Source organism: Mytilus galloprovincialis, chromosome 2, assembly GCF_965363235.1.
Source record: "Mytilus galloprovincialis chromosome 2, xbMytGall1.hap1.1, whole genome shotgun sequence".
In the NCBI taxonomy this organism is placed as follows: domain Eukaryota; kingdom Metazoa; phylum Mollusca; class Bivalvia; order Mytilida; family Mytilidae; genus Mytilus; species Mytilus galloprovincialis.
The window spans coordinates 1,020,067-1,038,323 of record NC_134839.1 but is presented as its reverse complement, the minus strand read 5'-3'; the positions used below and the strand labels follow the sequence as shown (position 1 = coordinate 1,038,323).

Here is an 18,257-nt window from a genome sequence, read left to right as displayed (position 1 = left end):
ACAGATAAATTAGATGAACTCCTAATAGATACCAGGATTAGAATTGTGTACACCAGACGCGCATTTCGTCTACAAAAGACTCACAAGTGACACTCGAATCAAAAAGGTAAAAAGGCCAAATAAAGTAAAAATAGTACTAAGGACCAAAAATTCCAAAATGTTTTGCCAAATACAGGTAATCTATTCCTTGGGTAAAACCTCCCTAAGTTTTTTTTTCGAAAAATTCGATTAACCATACAAATCTCAATTATAGTTTTCACATCTTATTTGTTATTAAAATTATACAGTGTATGTCTTTTTCAGGGGATGAACAAATAAGACAATAAAGAATTTCAAAGAGACGCGGAAGTAACAAAGGGACTATTCAAACAAATAAACCGAAGACTAACTTACAAAGTCATGATGAATAAACTTCGAAAAGTGTTCATTTGTTTACCTCTTACAGTTGTTGTGTTTCCCTCGGTTTTGGTTTGTAACCCGGATTTGATTTATCTCAATCGATTTTTAACTTTTGAATACCGATATACTACTGTTGCCTTTATTCAACTACGTTGGATAACATGAAGTTTTTACCAAGCTATTAAACAAGTAAAAGTGCAGTAGTCAAAATACCCGGATGCATAGTGATCAATTCTATTCATATCAAAAAGGATATAATTTATAATTGATCATAAAAATGCCAATAAAACATCATAATATGCAAACATCTGTACGTTAATATCTCAATAAAGTCATTAAATATTTGCTACTCTCAGTGAAGTTCAAAGGGATGAAAGTAAACTACTTTTTTAGAAGCAGCACTCTTTAAGAGTTGAATGAAGATCACTCATATATATTTTAACTACGTCGATTTACGGAAATTTCTGACTTATTTTGATAGATTATGTCCTTTATAATCTATGGTGTATCAGAACGATTTATTCGTTGCCCTAAGTCTTACATATTTAAGATGTTATCTATTATACAACTTTGTGTTCAACAAACTTAATTGTTATTTTTATACATTACGTTTGAATGCACATGCATAGCAACATGATGGCTGTAGACTGCAATACAAATATTTCAAGTAAACACGTGACCTTGATTCGTAATAATGGGTCCTTTTTCCAAAAGCAAAAGTTCTGTAAAATAGACCTTTATTTTAATAATAGAAGATTTAATTTCTATCCACCAACCAACTTTAAGGTAAAGCCATGACATTGTTAGCAATTCGAAAGGTAAATCAAATGAACTCATCATAGATACCAGGATTAAAATTGTGTACGCCAGATGCGCGTTTCGTCTACAAAAGTTTCACCAATGACACTAGAATAAAAAAGGCGCAAAATGCAAAGTAAAGCACTCAAAACACTGAGGACCCAAATTTCCAAAAGTTTTGCCAAATACAGTTGATGACTTGAGGTTATAGAAGATAAATTTGTCATCTTAAAGGTAGTTTTGTGATAATATAGTTTTGTATTACGGCACATGATTCAATAAAAAAAAATAACCGTTCCGAAAAGTAGAAAAAAGACATATATATTATGGAATATCATTATTGAATCCACCATAATTTTGACATTTGTTATAGAAACTTACGTTGGGAATTTTCCTTGGTGTTCAGTATCTTTTTTAGTTCAATTTCCTGTCTCGTCCTCTGTATCATTTAATTTAATAGACAAAGACAGCGTCCCCGTTTCCATCCTTAATTGCATGGTGTAAATGACGGAACAGCTTGTTATTGACGGAATCTTTTTAATTAAAGAGTTCAAGTTCAAGTTGTTTGTGGTTAAGGACATTTTTGTTTTTATTATATTTCTGATAATTTTATTAGTAATTTTCTGTGTAATTTATACAAACTCGCAATCATCGCGTTGTGTTCGAGTTTGGTTCCTCCATTTCATGTATAAAAGGTACTGAATGTTCACAAGTTTTTTTTCGCAGCAATATCCAATCTATTCATGAAATAAAACTAAATATGTCTAAGGAGAGATAACAAGAAGCGATCTGGAATTGGAAATCATTAAAACAAAATCTCTCCTCTCATACATGAAAACATAAAAGTGACATAGTTGGTACAAAGGAGTAGGTCCAGTAAGACCCGTTTTTGGCCCCAAAATATAGCAGTTTTACAAAATTGATAAAGTGTAAACTTTTAGTAATTTATTGGACAGAAGAATGCTTCTGCTACATAAATATGGGCTGTTTTTGACAATACAATGTACATATATCGGGAAGTAGCACCATTAAGTCATGCTAAATTACTGAAATCTTCATAATTCTAGCATTTCAGTTAAATTTTAGACGGTTTCCTTGTAAAACGAAAGTGGCCGCATTCGTGTTCATCCTTAATATTGAAATGCTAGTTGTGTTTGATGATAACACATAACATATATAAAGGTTGAGGATGAACACGGATGCGGCCACTTTCATGTTTGACAAAATCCATCTGAAAAGTGACATTTTTCGGCATATTTGGTAGATTTTCATATTTAAGCTTGATTCGGATCGTTTTTAATGACTAAATCAGTTAAAATATGTCGCATAAACTAATTGAATCAAATGAAATAGATACTTAAGTGTTTAAAAAGTGGTCAAAATCTTTCGTCAGATGAACCTGAAATTTGAGGCCAAAATCGGTCCTTACCGGACCTACTCCTTTCAAGAAAAAGAAAAAAAAAAGAAAAAAAAAAGAAAAAAAGAATGGACTCAAAAAAGTTAATGTCATGACAATTGCACATAAACAAATTTGTGTCATGTTAAAAGTATAAGTTCGAGGGTGCATATGACGTATGACCTTGAATTTAGAAAATAGAAACAACATCTGATCAGTTCAATATATATATATGAGTTTGTACGCTACTGTAAGATAGTTCAGATTTCTGTCCAAGCAATTTATTGTGTTACCTCAACTGAATTTTAACGCATCATTATTATGGAAAACTACGAAATTTAAATAATAATTATCTTAGTATTTTACTTATTTTTTCTGTTTATATAAAGATAAGATTTTGTTTCTCTGTTTATATAAAGATAAGACAATTTGATATCTTTGCCAATGAGACAACTCTACACCAGAGACCAAATAAGGTAGAAATGGGCAATGAAAAGGTACCGTTCGGTCTTCAGCGATGAGCAAAAAACAAAACCACACAGCAGCCGTTAGAAGGCCACTTATTGACAAAAGGAATACTAGTGCGGCCTGGTTTATGTTCATTACACTACGGAAATCAAGTATGATATAGAAAAAAGAAAATAGGTCTGACATACACTTTTCACTTATTTTTATCATCGAAAATTTTCAATAACATTTTCATGTAAAACACTGCTGTGAACATTGATTGATACAAATTCAAAATCTGTTCTATTTTTTATCTACAACGTGTTAAACATTCATTTGAATGTTCAGGGATTCATCAAAGCGCTTGGTTATAAACCTTATGACATTTTTCTATTTGCATCATCATGTACTGTGTCTAGTTAAATTAAGAATGAAAATGGGGAATATGTCAAAGAGACAACAGCCCGACCAAAGAGCAGACAACAGCCAAAGGCCAAAAATATTTTAGGAGAATGTGTGTTGGTTGGTTGTTTTGTCTATGACGTTTAGTCATAATCTTTAGTCGATATTAATAACTTATTATTATTTCTTTACTAGCCTTATTCTTATCTGAGACTACTATAACACAGTGTTATATATAGCAGTCTCGGTTCTAATGAAAGATTTTCGTTGCATACCTGTTAATTTTCCTTGTGATGAACCCATGTTGATATTAATCCAATAAATTCTGAATAAAAGTTAATGCTATTAATCCAAACAATAAACACGTCTTTGAGTATATCTAACTTTTCGCGAGATGATAACGAAAACTGTCTTATAAGCCATGCATGTGGGCTTTGTAAAAAATGAGTTACAATATCACAAAATAGAACAAAACAGTTAAAAATACTGATACATCTTCGCTTAATTAGACACAAAACAAGATTTAACGTAGAAAATTCATGTTTCCATTAAATGACATCCCCAGTACAGTTGTAGGTACAAGCAGTTGAGTGTATTTTCCTGTCACATACATCTATAATGTCACCATTGGTATTCTAATTAATACAATCAACATTTTTGGCACAAAAACTCGCTTATTAATTACAAAGATAATCGGTTATTTCAAATGGTTTCCGATGTTATTATAAATGGCACTTAATCACTACGATATGACATTGCGAATGTAAGTTTGTTTGCACGAAATATGTATACATAAACCACTGCTTTGCAAATACTTTAAAATTATAATCCAAATATTTTTAATCTTGGAAAATGGATCCACTTTTGCGATTAGTTTGTTGTTTGTCTTTTGTGTAAATAAAAATTAACATCCACATTAATGGAGTCTATATATACTGGTCACTGTAAGTTAATATTCACCGACCGTGTTTAATATAAAAGGGATTTTCATCGAATGTCAAACAGAAGAAAAATCGGATTTTCATTGTAGCACATGCTTTGAAAATGTTTGCCGTTTTTGTACTTTATGATGATAAGTGTAACAAACATACAGAAAATAAAAGGGTAACAAATGACTTTGTTATGATATATGGCTTTACAACCGTGACTTTTATATTTTTCTAGCAACAAAAAAAGATTAACTCTATCTATGAATGAATAGTTCTGGATATTATTTTGCAAATAATCATCAAAATGGGTCTATCTATAAAATATTAATAAAATTTTGTAAAGAAGTCTGGCAAAGGAATTCGTAACATTTTCATTCATAAGTCGTTGTTTGCCTTGAAGAATTCAAAAGATATAAATAAATTGTATGTTTTATTATATTTTGCCTTTTATGTCATTTTTATTATTCCCCTAAGCAATAATATTGTCAATATCATGTCGAGGTTAATCTACACCAGCTGCTATCGTATCCTCAGGAAGCAGTATTTGATCGCTGATGCTTAATATGGATTATGAATGGAAATTTGCATAGTGAGCATTGTTATTGATACAGTATGAACATGTTATTTTGACACTATTTATATTTCTACAGTTAGTTACATCGTTGTCAGTAAGCCTATTGAAAGAATTTTAAAGACTCTGTATATAACAGGCGGATCCAGGGGACCCTAAATGGTTGATTATATAGGGAATCACTGAAGCATGACTGCAGCGGGTCTCCCTTATGTCAGTCAGTGTCCGTCCACACATCCCAACCCCAACCCATTTCCTCATATAAAAAGACTTAATTCTGATTTCACTTGCAACAAAATTTTCAAAGAGCTACCATAGCAAGCGAAAAACGAATTAACCCTATTTTGATCCTTATATATAAATGTGTGTTCTAACAGATATGCATGTTGTCACATTTGCTTGCCCTTCCAGAGCACCTGAGATTATCTCAATATTTTTATGGAGTTCTTGTTTAGTTTTCTTTGTTCTGCTTTGTATACTGCTGTTTGTTTGTTGTTGTTTTTTAGTCATAACATTGTCATTTTGTATTTGACTCATGAGTTTGAATATATCTTTCGGCTATATATCTTTTATTCTTTTAATTGAGTTAAAAAAAAGTATTCAAAGTCGAAACATATGCACAAGAGTTGACTTAGATAATTGTCAATACAACATCAACTTAACGACAAAAACTACCAGAAGGCGTCTTTATCTTATTTTACATCTAAAATAACTAGACTCAAGCTGGCAGCCACTTTTATCGGCCACTCAAGATAGCAGCCACTTTTTTTCCAGCAGCCAATCAAATGTTTTCAATGTAATGAATAAGAGAGAAAAAGTTCAGAAAGTACATCGAAATAAACTGATTGAAAAGGGAAAATGACTAGAAAAGTTAATTGAAAATATTTGTTGTAGATGTAGATTTTATTGTACAACAAATACTTCCTAATTAAAACAAAAATGTTGTTCTGAACGTTCACTTCTTATACAAAATTAAAAAGTTGATATCAAAAATATATAAAAAACAGACTGTTCATATAATTCATTTATGATTTATAAGGAAAGAATACGACACAAGGCTCTCTTAAAATTAAAAAGCAAAAATACTACAGATGTTGAAAAGACATATTTTACAATAGTCGCAGATACATTGATGGTGTGTCTTCTGTTAATAAAAGCGAACTTATTAACGATGCAAGATACACTTATTAAGAATGCCAAAAAAACTTCAGCGTAATAAAGCTTATACAAACATATGATGCAGTTGACTTTTAGACATAGTTGTATTGCAAGATTGAAACTTTTATTTATAACACAAGATAATTTCAAATTTTCTTTTTTTTTTTTATTTCTGTGTTTTTTGGGTAGGTTTTCCATGCATAGTAGTTTATACTTACTAGGCCCTGTCTACACAATCCGGGTATCGCTCTCTTTGAAGTTTGTGTATAATTCTCTCAGTTTTTGGGAGTTTTTGCCTTGAAATTTTTTTCCCCTTCATTCCCTTTTCACGAATGTGACCTACTGAATTAGACTGGTTACCGGATTTGTACTTACATGACGAAAGCCACATGTGGAGCAGAATATACTTACCCATCCTGATCACATGAGATCACCACTAGTTATTGGTGGTGTTCAAGTTGCTTAGCCTTTATTTTTCTATGTTGTGTTTTAGTACTATTGTTTGTCGTTTGTCTTTTTTCTTTTAGCGATGTCGTTGTCAGTTTATGTTAGATTTATTAATGTCCATCTGGGATCTTTTGCCCTTCTTTTTGGATAGCAGTATATACTACTAGAATTCACCCAACAGCTGTGGCTTCTTTCGATAACTTCCTATAGTAGCGAGCACATCCTGCTTTCTCAATTATGTTCCGTATAAAATTTCCTTATTCCAGTTATTATTTTAGCAAATAGCATTTTTTTTTTATCATTTTGTGTGTTTTTCTTCCCTAAATATGATTCAGATTTATGGTAATCCTAGTTTGTGCGAACGTCAAAACCCATAGCATGTGTATGTACCAAGTTATTGTATCCCGACCATGTGTTGTGCCTTGTTGTTTACGTAGGAGTTGGTAGTTATTGGTTGGTTTGTGCTGTTATTTTGTTTAATACGTTTTGGTAATTCTTATCATACTTGAAATTGGCTTTTTTAGTCGAAAACTTATTAAAATGCCGCTCATCATAATAATGAGCAATTTCATGGGTTTGACATATGGTGAAAGACACTTGTGTGCTCATGAAATTGCTCATTATTCTGAAGAAGTGACACAAATTTACCACTGGCATTGTTGGAAAGGATACTTCTGCATTTTTTAACATAGCTAGAAACCGTATCTTTTTTATACTGCAAAAAGGATTACAAAGTCTGCTTTATCATCAACCTCAAGTAGCTATCTTTTATCCAAATTGCAATAATAAAAAAAAAAGCAACGAATAGAATTCATAAAATAGACAGGTCAAACAATTGTTTCAGTTCAATTTTGTTGACCTATTAATCTTTGAGGATTACTATATGTTGTAGATTTCATTGTTTTAATCTCCCTGATATACCAACAGTGATTTAGGTATTACATACGTAATACATATACAGAATGATAACGTGTCTAGTATTGATGGAATCTAATCATCAAAATTAACCTAATGTAAGTTTAACTGCATATCAGTAAATCATAATAAATACTGGCTTTGGATTAAAATAAAAATGGCTGCAAAAGCAACTGAACAGGATGATGATGGTGAGTGTGAATAATTTGATAGTTCTAAATTTCAAGGAAAATTCAAAACGGAAAGTTCCTAATCAAATGGCAAAATCAAAAGCATCAACATTGACGAATGGACAACAACTGTCATATTCCTGACTTGGTGCATGCATTTTGTTGTGTAGAAAATGTGGAATAAACCTGTTTTTATAGCTAGCTAAACCTCTCACTTGTATGGCAGTCGCATATAATTCCATAATATTGACAACGATGTGTGAACAAAACGAAGACATAATAGATAAAATGTCAAAAATAGGAGTTCATCAATTCAACATTATATTATTATCTAATCACAATAAAAACAAACAAATATGTATCATACGTAAACTTAAACTGGTTCTCGGCTGCCTACTACACTTTGTTTGAATGTATCGTAATACAAGCGGATTCCAGTTAAACGTAATCAAATATTTACCATGGCACAATAACACAATAACGAGATGGATAAGTGCAGCCACGTTGTATGTAACAAAGAAACACAAAAAGGCATATAGACAAAGCATATTAGCTGAAATGAAAGACAAGAATACAAAAATAATTATAGAACAAATCAATAACGCAATGATGGAATGCATTAGAACAGAGTCACGTCAAATGAATATATTACCACAAAACAAACTAAACAGTAAAAGTAATATACATAAAGACAAATTAAAGAATATCATAACACGTTATCAAGACGATAAACAATGTCAGTACCCATAATCTAGTTCCAAGACCATCATGTATTATTTGTAACTTGTAACTACCAATGATAACATAAGTTAAACCTAGCCTTTTCTAGTATAGTTTACGAGCTCCTTATTTTATGATTTAATATCAAGACTGTTTTTACAGTAGCTCTTTGACATGACATGTTTGGTACCATGTTCTCTCTTTTTAAGATGCAAACGTACCTTGTTGTTGTTCCCAGCGATGGATTCTGGCATATGTGGCATACCTCGGGTTTCTCTGTTTATATGCTGTCCGTTTTGATTTATCGGTGGCTATTGTTTGTATGGTAAAAACTAGTAACAGATCGATGGGAAACGATCATGTCAATGGTACATGTCCAGGATCATCCGAAAGTATCGAAGTAACCAATCAGGTACATTTACTAATTATTTTACAGTTTGTTTTGTTTTTAGATAACCTGGCATTAACGGCCAAGTGAGCTATTCTCATCACTTGACATCCGTCTTCCGTCGTCGTCGTTAACTTTTTACATTTTGAACTTCTAGAGAACCGCTGAATGGAATGAATCCAAACATGGCATGAATGTTCCTTATGAGGTGCTGATCAAGTGTTGTTTCTTTGCAGCCGACCCATCATCCAAGAAGGCCGCCAGCAGTGGACTTAGTTTAACATAGGATCCTAAGGGAAATACATACACATGTCTTCTTTTAGAGAACCACTGAATGGAATGAAACCAGACTTATCATGAGTGTTCCTTATGAGTTACTGACCAAGTGTTGTTACAGAGAACCACTAAATGGAATGAAACTAAACATAGCAGAAATGTTTCTTATGAGATGCTGGCCAAGTGTTGTTACTTTGTAGCCGATCCATCATCCAAGATGACGGTCAGCGGGGGACTTTGTTTAACATAGGACCATATGGGAAATACATACGAATGTCTTCTTTCAGAAAACCACTGAATGGAATGAAATAAAACATAACATGAATGTTCCTTTTGAGGGGCTAACCAAGTGTTGTTACTTTGTAGTTGATCCATCATCCAAGATGGCTGCCAGCGATGGACTTAGTTAAACATAGGACCTAATGAGAAATACATACAAATGTCTTCTTTTAAACAACCACAAAATGACGTTCAATATTAAACCAAATTTGGCCTAAATCATTATTTAAGTATCTGTTATAATTTTTATCTTTTATTATATGATATCAAAAACCCAAGGTGAGCGACACATGCTCTTGAGAGCCTTTATTTTTTCTTCTTCTGAGAGCTGTCTAATGGTAGGGTTGGCACTCCTTCAAACTAATTTTACCCCGCCTCATTCTGTATTTGCCTGTCCCAAGTTAGGAGCATGCTTTCAAGTGATTGTCGTATGTTGGTTTTTTCACCATATTTGATTTTTCGTTCATTATTTTGTACATAAATCAGCCTTTAGTTATCTCGTTTTACATTTGTCTTTTTTTCGGAGCCTTATATAGCTTATTATACGGTATGGGTTTTACTTATTGTTGTAGGACGAACGGTTATCTATGATAGTTGTTAATTACTGTGTCATTTGGTAATGACTTGTGGTAAGTTGTCGCATTGGCAATCATACTACATCTTCCTATTTTATACTTTAGCACTTGTCGCGTTTCGCCAAGCATATGCATGTTCCATTCATACACAATATTCGTGCAGTGTAGACAAGCATAAACAAAATGCGTACAATCTTTAGAGACAGAGAGAAAAGCAAGCCTCATCAAGTTGATTGATTGTTAGTTGCTTTACCTCCAGTGGCAAACATTTCATTCATATTCAGGATGATCGACTACTATAACAGTATGCGTGCATTAAAAGAATATTGGAAGCCTTATAGAGTCAAAGGGAAATAACTTGACGCATTCAGAGGGGAAAAATATGTTTTAAATAAACATTTTGTCCACGGTTCCAATATACAATGTATTTCTTTTTACTGAATATTAATACCTATTGTGGTGGGCAGAACATTTTATAGAAATGTAAAAAAAAAAAATCAGCCGTTTATGTTGTGGTTAGAAGATTTGACTCTATCGCGTGCCAGCAGTAGTATTCATTGTATTTAAATGTTTCCTCTAAATGCATACAAATTATTACTGTCCACGCTATATAGTAATTGCACGTAGTGACGCCAACCAGCTGGTATTTCACATTTTTAATTTTTTATGCAATAATTCATATTCTAACAGCATGCAGAATTTGACTGGGATAAAGACACTCGGGCGAATATACTATCCGCCTTCTTTTACGGATACATAATAACACAGATCCCCGGCGGATGGATTGCTGATAGATTTGGCGGGAGACGTATCATTGGTGCAGCTTTACTGATAGGTGGTATTTGTACAATTCTGACTCCAATATGTGCTCGTACATCCGTCATACTTGTTTACGTTGTCAGAGCTATCAATGGACTTGCATCGGTAAGTATACTTAAACCAACTTTATTCGCGTTAAGACTTGGATTGCGTACTTCGCGACGATCTATTTTCGCGATTTTCGAAATTTCTTGGCATTCTTATAGAATGAAATATTTTTTGCAATATTCGACATAGGCGGATCCAGGGGGGGGGGCATGACTCCATTGAAGCATGACTGGAGCGCCCCCCCCCCCCTTTTAGGTCAGTCAGCGGTCCCCCCATTAGGTCAGTCAGCGCCCCCCCCCCCTCCTTAGGAAAAGTTCTGGATCCGCCACTGTTCGCGACTTTTTATTCGAGTTATTCAACAACTAGTTTAGCTCGTAAAATTTGCTTTCCTTCTTTACATCACACTGGATACTACGTTGTAATAAGAACTGGGTTCAATCATCTCATTATTTGAAAAAAAACACAAATATCTTTATTTTTATTTTTCAGTTTTTTCATTTTACAAAACGTTTGCTTGTCAGCCTATAATCAGTCGGAGAACATGTAAATAAACATTTAAGAAGTTTTATTTATCTATAATTGCGGGGATATAGATTTTGTCATTAGACTTTCCACAAGCATGACAGTAATTTTATTGCTTTCTGTTTTGAAGGGTGTGTGTTTCCCAGCAATGAGCTCTGTGTGGGGACGATGGGCTCCACCATTAGAAAGAACTAAACTAATGGCATTATATTACTTAGGTATGTACTTACTAGTTTCAGACACTTTTTTATTACCTAAATGTGCATAGAATTATAACCTTATATAGTAGTTGTATATATACATTTGAAATAAAGCTATAAAGATATTATAAATAATTTCTATTTTGATTTTTTAAGGTCCTCCATCAGGTAGTGTGATAACCCTTGCGAGTTCTGGATACCTCTGTGAATATGGTTTTGACAATGGATGGGGTTCAATTTTTTATATAACAGGTTTGCCATTTATATTATTAAGTACGATATTCTAATTTTCTATTTGTTTAATTTTAAGTTTGTTATGATGGTAGATATAATTTGTAATCTCATTTTGTTAAACTTAAAATACTCAATATAACAACATCACTGTGCACCAATATACAACAACAACAACAAAACTATTGGCAGAGTCATCACTTGACAATCTAGATATTTTTTAAATATTTTAAAATAAAACTGTAAAAAGATTTACAATCGATTTCACAATGAATATAAAATAAGATAACTAACATCATTTTGTTTTCAGACACAAAAAATACATATATATTTATTTTATCACATAAATAATCCGTTTAAAAATTTCATATACAAAAGAAGATGTGGTATGAGTGCCAATGAGCCAACTCTCCATCCAAGTCACAATTTGTAAAAGTAAAAGTACGGTCTTCGACACGGAGCTTTGGCTCACACCGAATAGCAACATAGTCCGCTTTCTGTTTTTGTTGGATGTATTTCTATTTGTATCCATCATATGAGTTCAGCGTTTTTCAACTGATTTTTATAGTGTGTTCTTTTGTAGTACTGTTACACAACTATCCCAGGTTAGGGTGAATATTGATCGCTTACAAACATGTTTTACCCCGCCGCATTATGTATGTGTCTGTCCCAATCCAGAAGCCTGTAGTTTAGTGGTTGTCGTTGGTTCATGTCTGTCATTATGATTTTACGTAAACTGCATGTTTTGTTGTAAATTAGGCCGTTAGTTTCTTAATTGAATTGTCTCATATTTTTCATGTCTTTTTACAGCCGATCTCACAGTATGAGTTTTTCTCTTTGTTGAAGGTTTAACGGTTGCTTATAATTGCTTACATCCACTTTTTCCATGAACTTTGGTGGATTGTTGTCTCGTTGACAATCATATCAAATCTCCTTATTTTCGTACATATATAGAGTATAGTGTTTGGCTCTAAATAGAAAACTAATATACACATTAGAGATGAAATCTAACATTAACAAACACCTTTAAAATGAAACATTAATAAACAAATATTATAACAATGAAAAATATTTATAAGCATTTGCGTGTAATTTTTACATCTTAAATTTCATCTTCATCAAACGATTCTAAAGTTTTTAATATGAAGGTCTTTCCACAGGTGGTGTGACGTTGCTATGGGTATTGTTATGGTTTATTCTAATAAGAGATACGCCCTTAGAACATCCCTGGATCACGGACGCAGAGAAGAACTACATATGTAAAACTATTCCGTTTAATGTTGAAAATAAGGTAATTCATAGAAATGTTAACATGTTTCATTTGTCATTTTAAACTTATTTATTAATGTAATAAAAAATCCGTTCTCAAATTGATTCCATTTCCTTTTCAAACATTTTACGTATAAGATGTATCACTGATATCCTTTTTCAATAATAGCACGATGTCAAATGAATCATGTAAAAATATTCAAACTGAGAAACTTTTTCTAAATCTCGAAATTTATACAATTTTAGCGAACACCACTGACGCTGATACAATTTTAAAATTTCCAAACACGGCGCAAAGATTACAAAGATATTCCAAATGAAAATAGTTATTTTCGATGTGAACTGGCACAATTTTAAATTTCCAAAGGTTGTGACAGTTTAGATGTTATAACTGCATTGAGGGCAGTCCTCAAACAAAAAAATCAAAAATGTCCTAACCGATCCAACTTTAAATAATATTTCAAATTTGACAACGGTAGGGCAATTGCAACAGAAACTACATATTTAAGCCTCCCAAACGAATAGCAGTCTAATAATGATTAGAAAAATAAGTTTGATCTAATGAGGTAAAATAATTGAACGTGGCTACGTACTTATACATCCATCCCGAATGAATGAAGCCCTGTAATTTAAACTGGTATTTTAAAAAGAATTTCGAACTGTAAAGCCGGAGTTAATGGAAATAAGTGAAGACAGGAAAATGTGGGACTCATTCTATGTTTTTTCATTTATGCCCTCTGGGGAAACTGTCCGTAACTGTCTTATCCAAAATCTTTCCCGAGCGACTCTGTCGACCTTCGACCAACCCTCGTTGTGGTCTATGATTGTGATGGCAAGGTTTTTGAGATCAGCTTGTCTGTTCCCAGGTGATCTCAAATGACGACTTACGGGTAGGTAGGGATTGCAAGTGTAGTCACTTCGATGACCATTCATGCGTTTGTTGAATGGCTGCTCTGTCTCACCAACATACTGCATGCCACATCGACACGGAAAGAGGTATACAACATTCTGGGTTTTGTGGTTGCTGTTCATCCAATCAGTAATGACAATTAATACCGATAAAAATGAAATGTTTGAAACTATTGATATATATATATATATATATATATATATATATATATATATATATATATATATATATAAGCTTGTTTTAATTTCATTTGTTTGCGTGTTAGTTTTTTCCAATAGTTTCAAACATTTCATTTTTATAGGTATTAATTGTCATTATTGATTGGATGAACAGCAACCACAAAGTACATTTTACTTAATATTTTTGCGTTTTGATATGTGATTTATCATGATATATTGGTATTAACCTCATTTTTTATTTTCCAGAAATTAAATGTTCCATGGTTAGCCATGGCAAAATCTCTACCGTTGTACGCATGCCTGTTCGCTGAGGTATGCGGAGCTTGGATGGGTTACACGATACTGACTAGCATACCAGATTTCATGAAATCTGTTCTTAAATTCAATATAAAAAGTGTAAGTTTTTCAGTACTTACTGTAGATAGATTTTGGCAAATAGCGTTGAACACTTGACCTGAGATTTTAAAATGTACAAAACGTAAACAAACATAAAACACGAACAAACAAAATATAGCAACTGTTGTGATTGCCAATGAAACAACTATATATCCATTAAATGACAAGATGACAAGGCTATAAACAAAGCAGATAACAACATAGTTTTGAACAACAATAACTAAACATCTTATTTTTATAGTTCGTTCTTATGTTGTACTGTTATACCACTGTCCCAGGTTAGGGGGAGAGTTGGGATCCCGCTAACAAGTTTAACCCCACCACACTATGTATGTATGTGCCTGTCCCAAGTCAGGAGCCTGCAATTCAGTGGTCAGTGTCGTTTGTTTGTATGTGTTACATATTTGTTTTTCGTTCATTTTTTTTTTATATATAAATAAGGCCGTTAGTTTTCTCGTTTTATAGCTGTTATAGCTGACTATGCGGTATGGGCTTTGATCATTGTTGAAGGCGTACGGTGACCTATAGTTGTTAATTTCTGTGTCATTTTGGTCTCTTGTGGAGAGTTGACTCATTGGCAATCATACCACATCTTCTTTTTTACATCACATACTAAAGACTGGGCATCCAAAACCTCATAACAACGGAGGTGCTGCAGCAAAGAAAGCAGTTCCTGCTTTACATTTTGCATCTGTTGCGTTGCATATACAACATAATGTCAGTAAACTATCGCTCTTTGGTACTATCACAATCGAAGAAAAGATGACGGGATGTTGTCATTGTTGTAAGCCCTCCTGTTGGTTTTTTTTTTTTTTTTTTTTTTTTTTTTTTTTTTTTTTTTTATTATTATTATGGTGTTATCAGCTTTTATTGGGCTTACGATTTTGCCCCACCTATATAAGAATCTGATGTCTCTGTTTTGTTAATTGCGTTAAAACTTTATTTTTTTCATTTCTGGTATTGAAGAATGGTGTGTTTTCAGCATTACCCAACCTATGCTTCATTGTAATTGCTCTTATTGCGGGACAATCAGCAGACTGGATACGAGCCAGGAAAATTCTTTCTACTAAAGCTACAAGAAAAGTTTACCAATGCTCTGGTAAGGAAAACAATTTTCCTATATATTCCTTGATGTAATTAGAAAATAAAAACAGAATATTTGATATTGTCATAACTTGGGTTGTGTTCAATTTTGAACTCATTTACCTGAAGCTAAAAAGAACCTTCATGATAATTTGTCACACTTCACCAAATTAAAATCTTATGATTAGTGATCCAAAGTTCCACAGATTCTTATTTTGATGTCTCTATATATTTTAGCTTTCATCGGATCGTCATGCTGTATTGTTGCGGCTGGATTTACAACATGTGATCAAAGATATGTGACGGTTGCTTGCATTTGTCTAGCAATGGCATGTTCGGGATTATCACGTGCAGGATATGCTGTTAACATTGTTGATATTTCTGGAAAGTAAGTTAGATATGAAAATAAGAAGACGTGGTACGATTGGCAAATGAGACACTTTTACACCACTTGTCCAGAGACCAAATAGTGTAGAAATTAACAACTATATGCGTCGTACGACCTTCACCAACGAGTCAAACAAATATCGTATATTTATACGTTATAAAAGGCCCGGAAGTAACAAACATAAAAATGATATCGTCCGGAATATGTATTTGATTTGTCCATAGACGTAAAACAACCATCACATATACCAATAATATCTCGTCTTATACTGATATTTATCCATGTACAATATCTTATTGCTTTTATGTACCATTTATCAACAAAAGTTTAACTGACAGTTTTTTCTTTTTGATTTTTCGGTAAAGGTATGCTGGTATAGTAATGGGAATTACAAACATGTGTGGTAATATACCAGGAATATTATCACCTATAGCAGTAGGAAAACTTACTCCAAATGTAAGTACTCTAAAACTTAAAATAAAATACCGTTAATTCATTCTTATAGTCGTAGAGCCGCTAAAACTAGTGCTGGATCTGCGTAAACTGATACTTGCCCGCTTAAACTGGTGCTACAGTCTTGAAATTATAGTAATGAAAGGTGGATGTTTTTCTCCGCAAAAGACTGGTGCTGGAACCGCTTAGAGTGGTTTTAGAGCCTCTTAACCTGGTGATAGATCTGCTTAGACTGGTGATATATCTGGTACTAGATTTGCTTGAATTGCTTTATCCGTTTTAAACTTATGCTATAGTCTTGAATTTTTATTGTGCTTTTAGGACGACGAACTGCAATTAAAATCCCCAGTGACTGGAGTATCTAAGGCCGTGTTCACACGGTTTCAATTTTGAACATTGGTACTGCGGTTTTTTCTGGAAACACTTCCATATATTTATTAACATTTGAATATAATATTGAATACATGTAAAACAATTGACCTATTTCCATTTTAAAGATGAAAACAATACGAATTGTGTACACAAAAACATGTTTCACATGGGCAGTGTGAACCTAAATCATTCTAAGGGAGATAACACATACAGGACAAAAATCACGAAGCCCTCCGTCAGTACCTCTGCACTGACATGATATAAACTATTTATTAATTTGTACATGTTTCGCCAAAAAAATAAACGGGCGATATGAATTTAATTACAGTAACTGTTTACTGTCTTGACAATTGTATACAAAATATTTATTTATTTCAGGACACACGAGAGGAATGGCGAAACGTGTTCTATGTATGTGCAGGGTGTAATATTATTGGAGCACTTATATTTGGCTTACTTTCTTCTGGTAGTGTCCAACCATGGGCTACAGATGAACAAACAATTGAAATTTCCACCAAAAACATTGACAGTTACAAAAAAATAGATGGCAACTGGATCAATATCTCGAGTTCAGCAGACAAGAACGATTATTAACGTTTCACTAGAATAAACATATTAAGATAATTTGCCGAGTTATTTTTTTTTTTTAAATACTTACGTAAGATTTATTTAAATCTTTACAAAAGTGAGATAAATGGATATCAGTATTAAAATAAAACGAAATGCAATGGAATTTTTACAATCTCAAGATTATTTAGAGGTCATTTGAGAACCTGTCCCGAATTGTTATATTATAATAGTTTAGCAATTATACTAAATTAATCATTGTAGATACTTGAAGAAAAAAAATCATACGCATAAGCATATGCTATAATCAATATTTATGACATTGATTCTGCGCCGAACAATTCAGAACAACACGAAATCGACAATAAAATATACAATTTTAGTTTATACTCCTATTTAGACTTTAAGCCATTAAAGAGGGGGAGGACAGGGGTAAGGGAGACAGGGAGAAAGGGGTAGGAGAAAGGAGAGGAAGGCTGGGAGAAAGGAGAAAAAATTAAATATCTCTCCTTTTAAATTTTTTTTTAATATTTCAAGAAAAAATATCTCAAAAGGAGATGTTTTATTCTAATGGGAGAGAGGAGAACGGGGGTAGGAGAAAGGAGAAGAGGGTGGGAGAAGGGAGAAGGGTACCCCCCTGTCCTCCCCCTCATTAAAAGAATTCGCATAAGAATTATACACTATGTAATTCATATTCTAGAAAAAAACAGAGTTATCTTTCTTTCAATACAATTTTATAGCAAAGGAATTAAAGGCGTTAGATATCTTTAATTTTTGTTCAGGAATTGGTTCGCGCTATATCACGAGAGAACAAAAGTTTGAATATATGAGGCATTTCTCCGAAACGTTTTTTGAATTTCCTAAGCAACGTACATTATTTATGTATGTGCCTGTCCCAAGTCAGGAGCCTGTAATTCAGTGGTTGTCGTTTGTTTATATGTTTACATATT

At 32.9% G+C, this 18,257-nt stretch overlaps 2 protein-coding genes across 2 annotated transcripts in view; one reads left to right on the top strand and one right to left on the bottom strand.

The window, feature by feature from the left end:
* Nucleotides 1-3,833, bottom strand: part of LOC143062645 (uncharacterized) — a 74,051-nt gene extending 70,218 nt beyond the window's left edge. The window contains exon 1 of the mRNA XM_076234330.1: nt 3,718-3,833. Coding sequence (XP_076090445.1) covers nt 3,718-3,745 — 28 coding nt within the window. The 5' untranslated portion in view covers nt 3,746-3,833. The remainder of the gene's footprint in view (nt 1-3,717) is intronic.
* Nucleotides 3,834-7,528: 3,695 nt separating this feature from the next.
* On the top strand, nt 7,529-17,364 carry LOC143062644 (sialin-like). Its single transcript, XM_076234328.1, has 11 exons — nt 7,529-7,653; nt 8,562-8,764; nt 10,561-10,794; nt 11,390-11,477; nt 11,616-11,711; nt 12,851-12,981; nt 14,295-14,444; nt 15,411-15,543; nt 15,765-15,915; nt 16,281-16,371; nt 17,119-17,364. The coding sequence occupies exons 1-11, from the start codon at nt 7,620-7,622 to the stop codon at nt 17,332-17,334; spliced, it is 1,527 nt and encodes a 508-aa protein (XP_076090443.1). The 5' UTR covers nt 7,529-7,619; the 3' UTR covers nt 17,335-17,364.
* The last annotated feature ends 893 nt before the right edge of the window (nt 17,365-18,257 follow it).

Excerpts from the sequence above, each read along its gene's own strand:
- LOC143062644 (XM_076234328.1), top strand. The coding sequence starts at position 7,620 with ATGGCTGCAAAAGCAACTGAACAGGATGATGATG. Across the intron at positions 10,795-11,389 it reads CTATCAATGGACTTGCATCG|GGTGTGTGTTTCCCAGCAAT; the intron begins GTAAGTATACTT and ends TCTGTTTTGAAG. Across the intron at positions 11,712-12,850 it reads TTCAATTTTTTATATAACAG|GTGGTGTGACGTTGCTATGG; the intron begins GTTTGCCATTTA and ends GTCTTTCCACAG.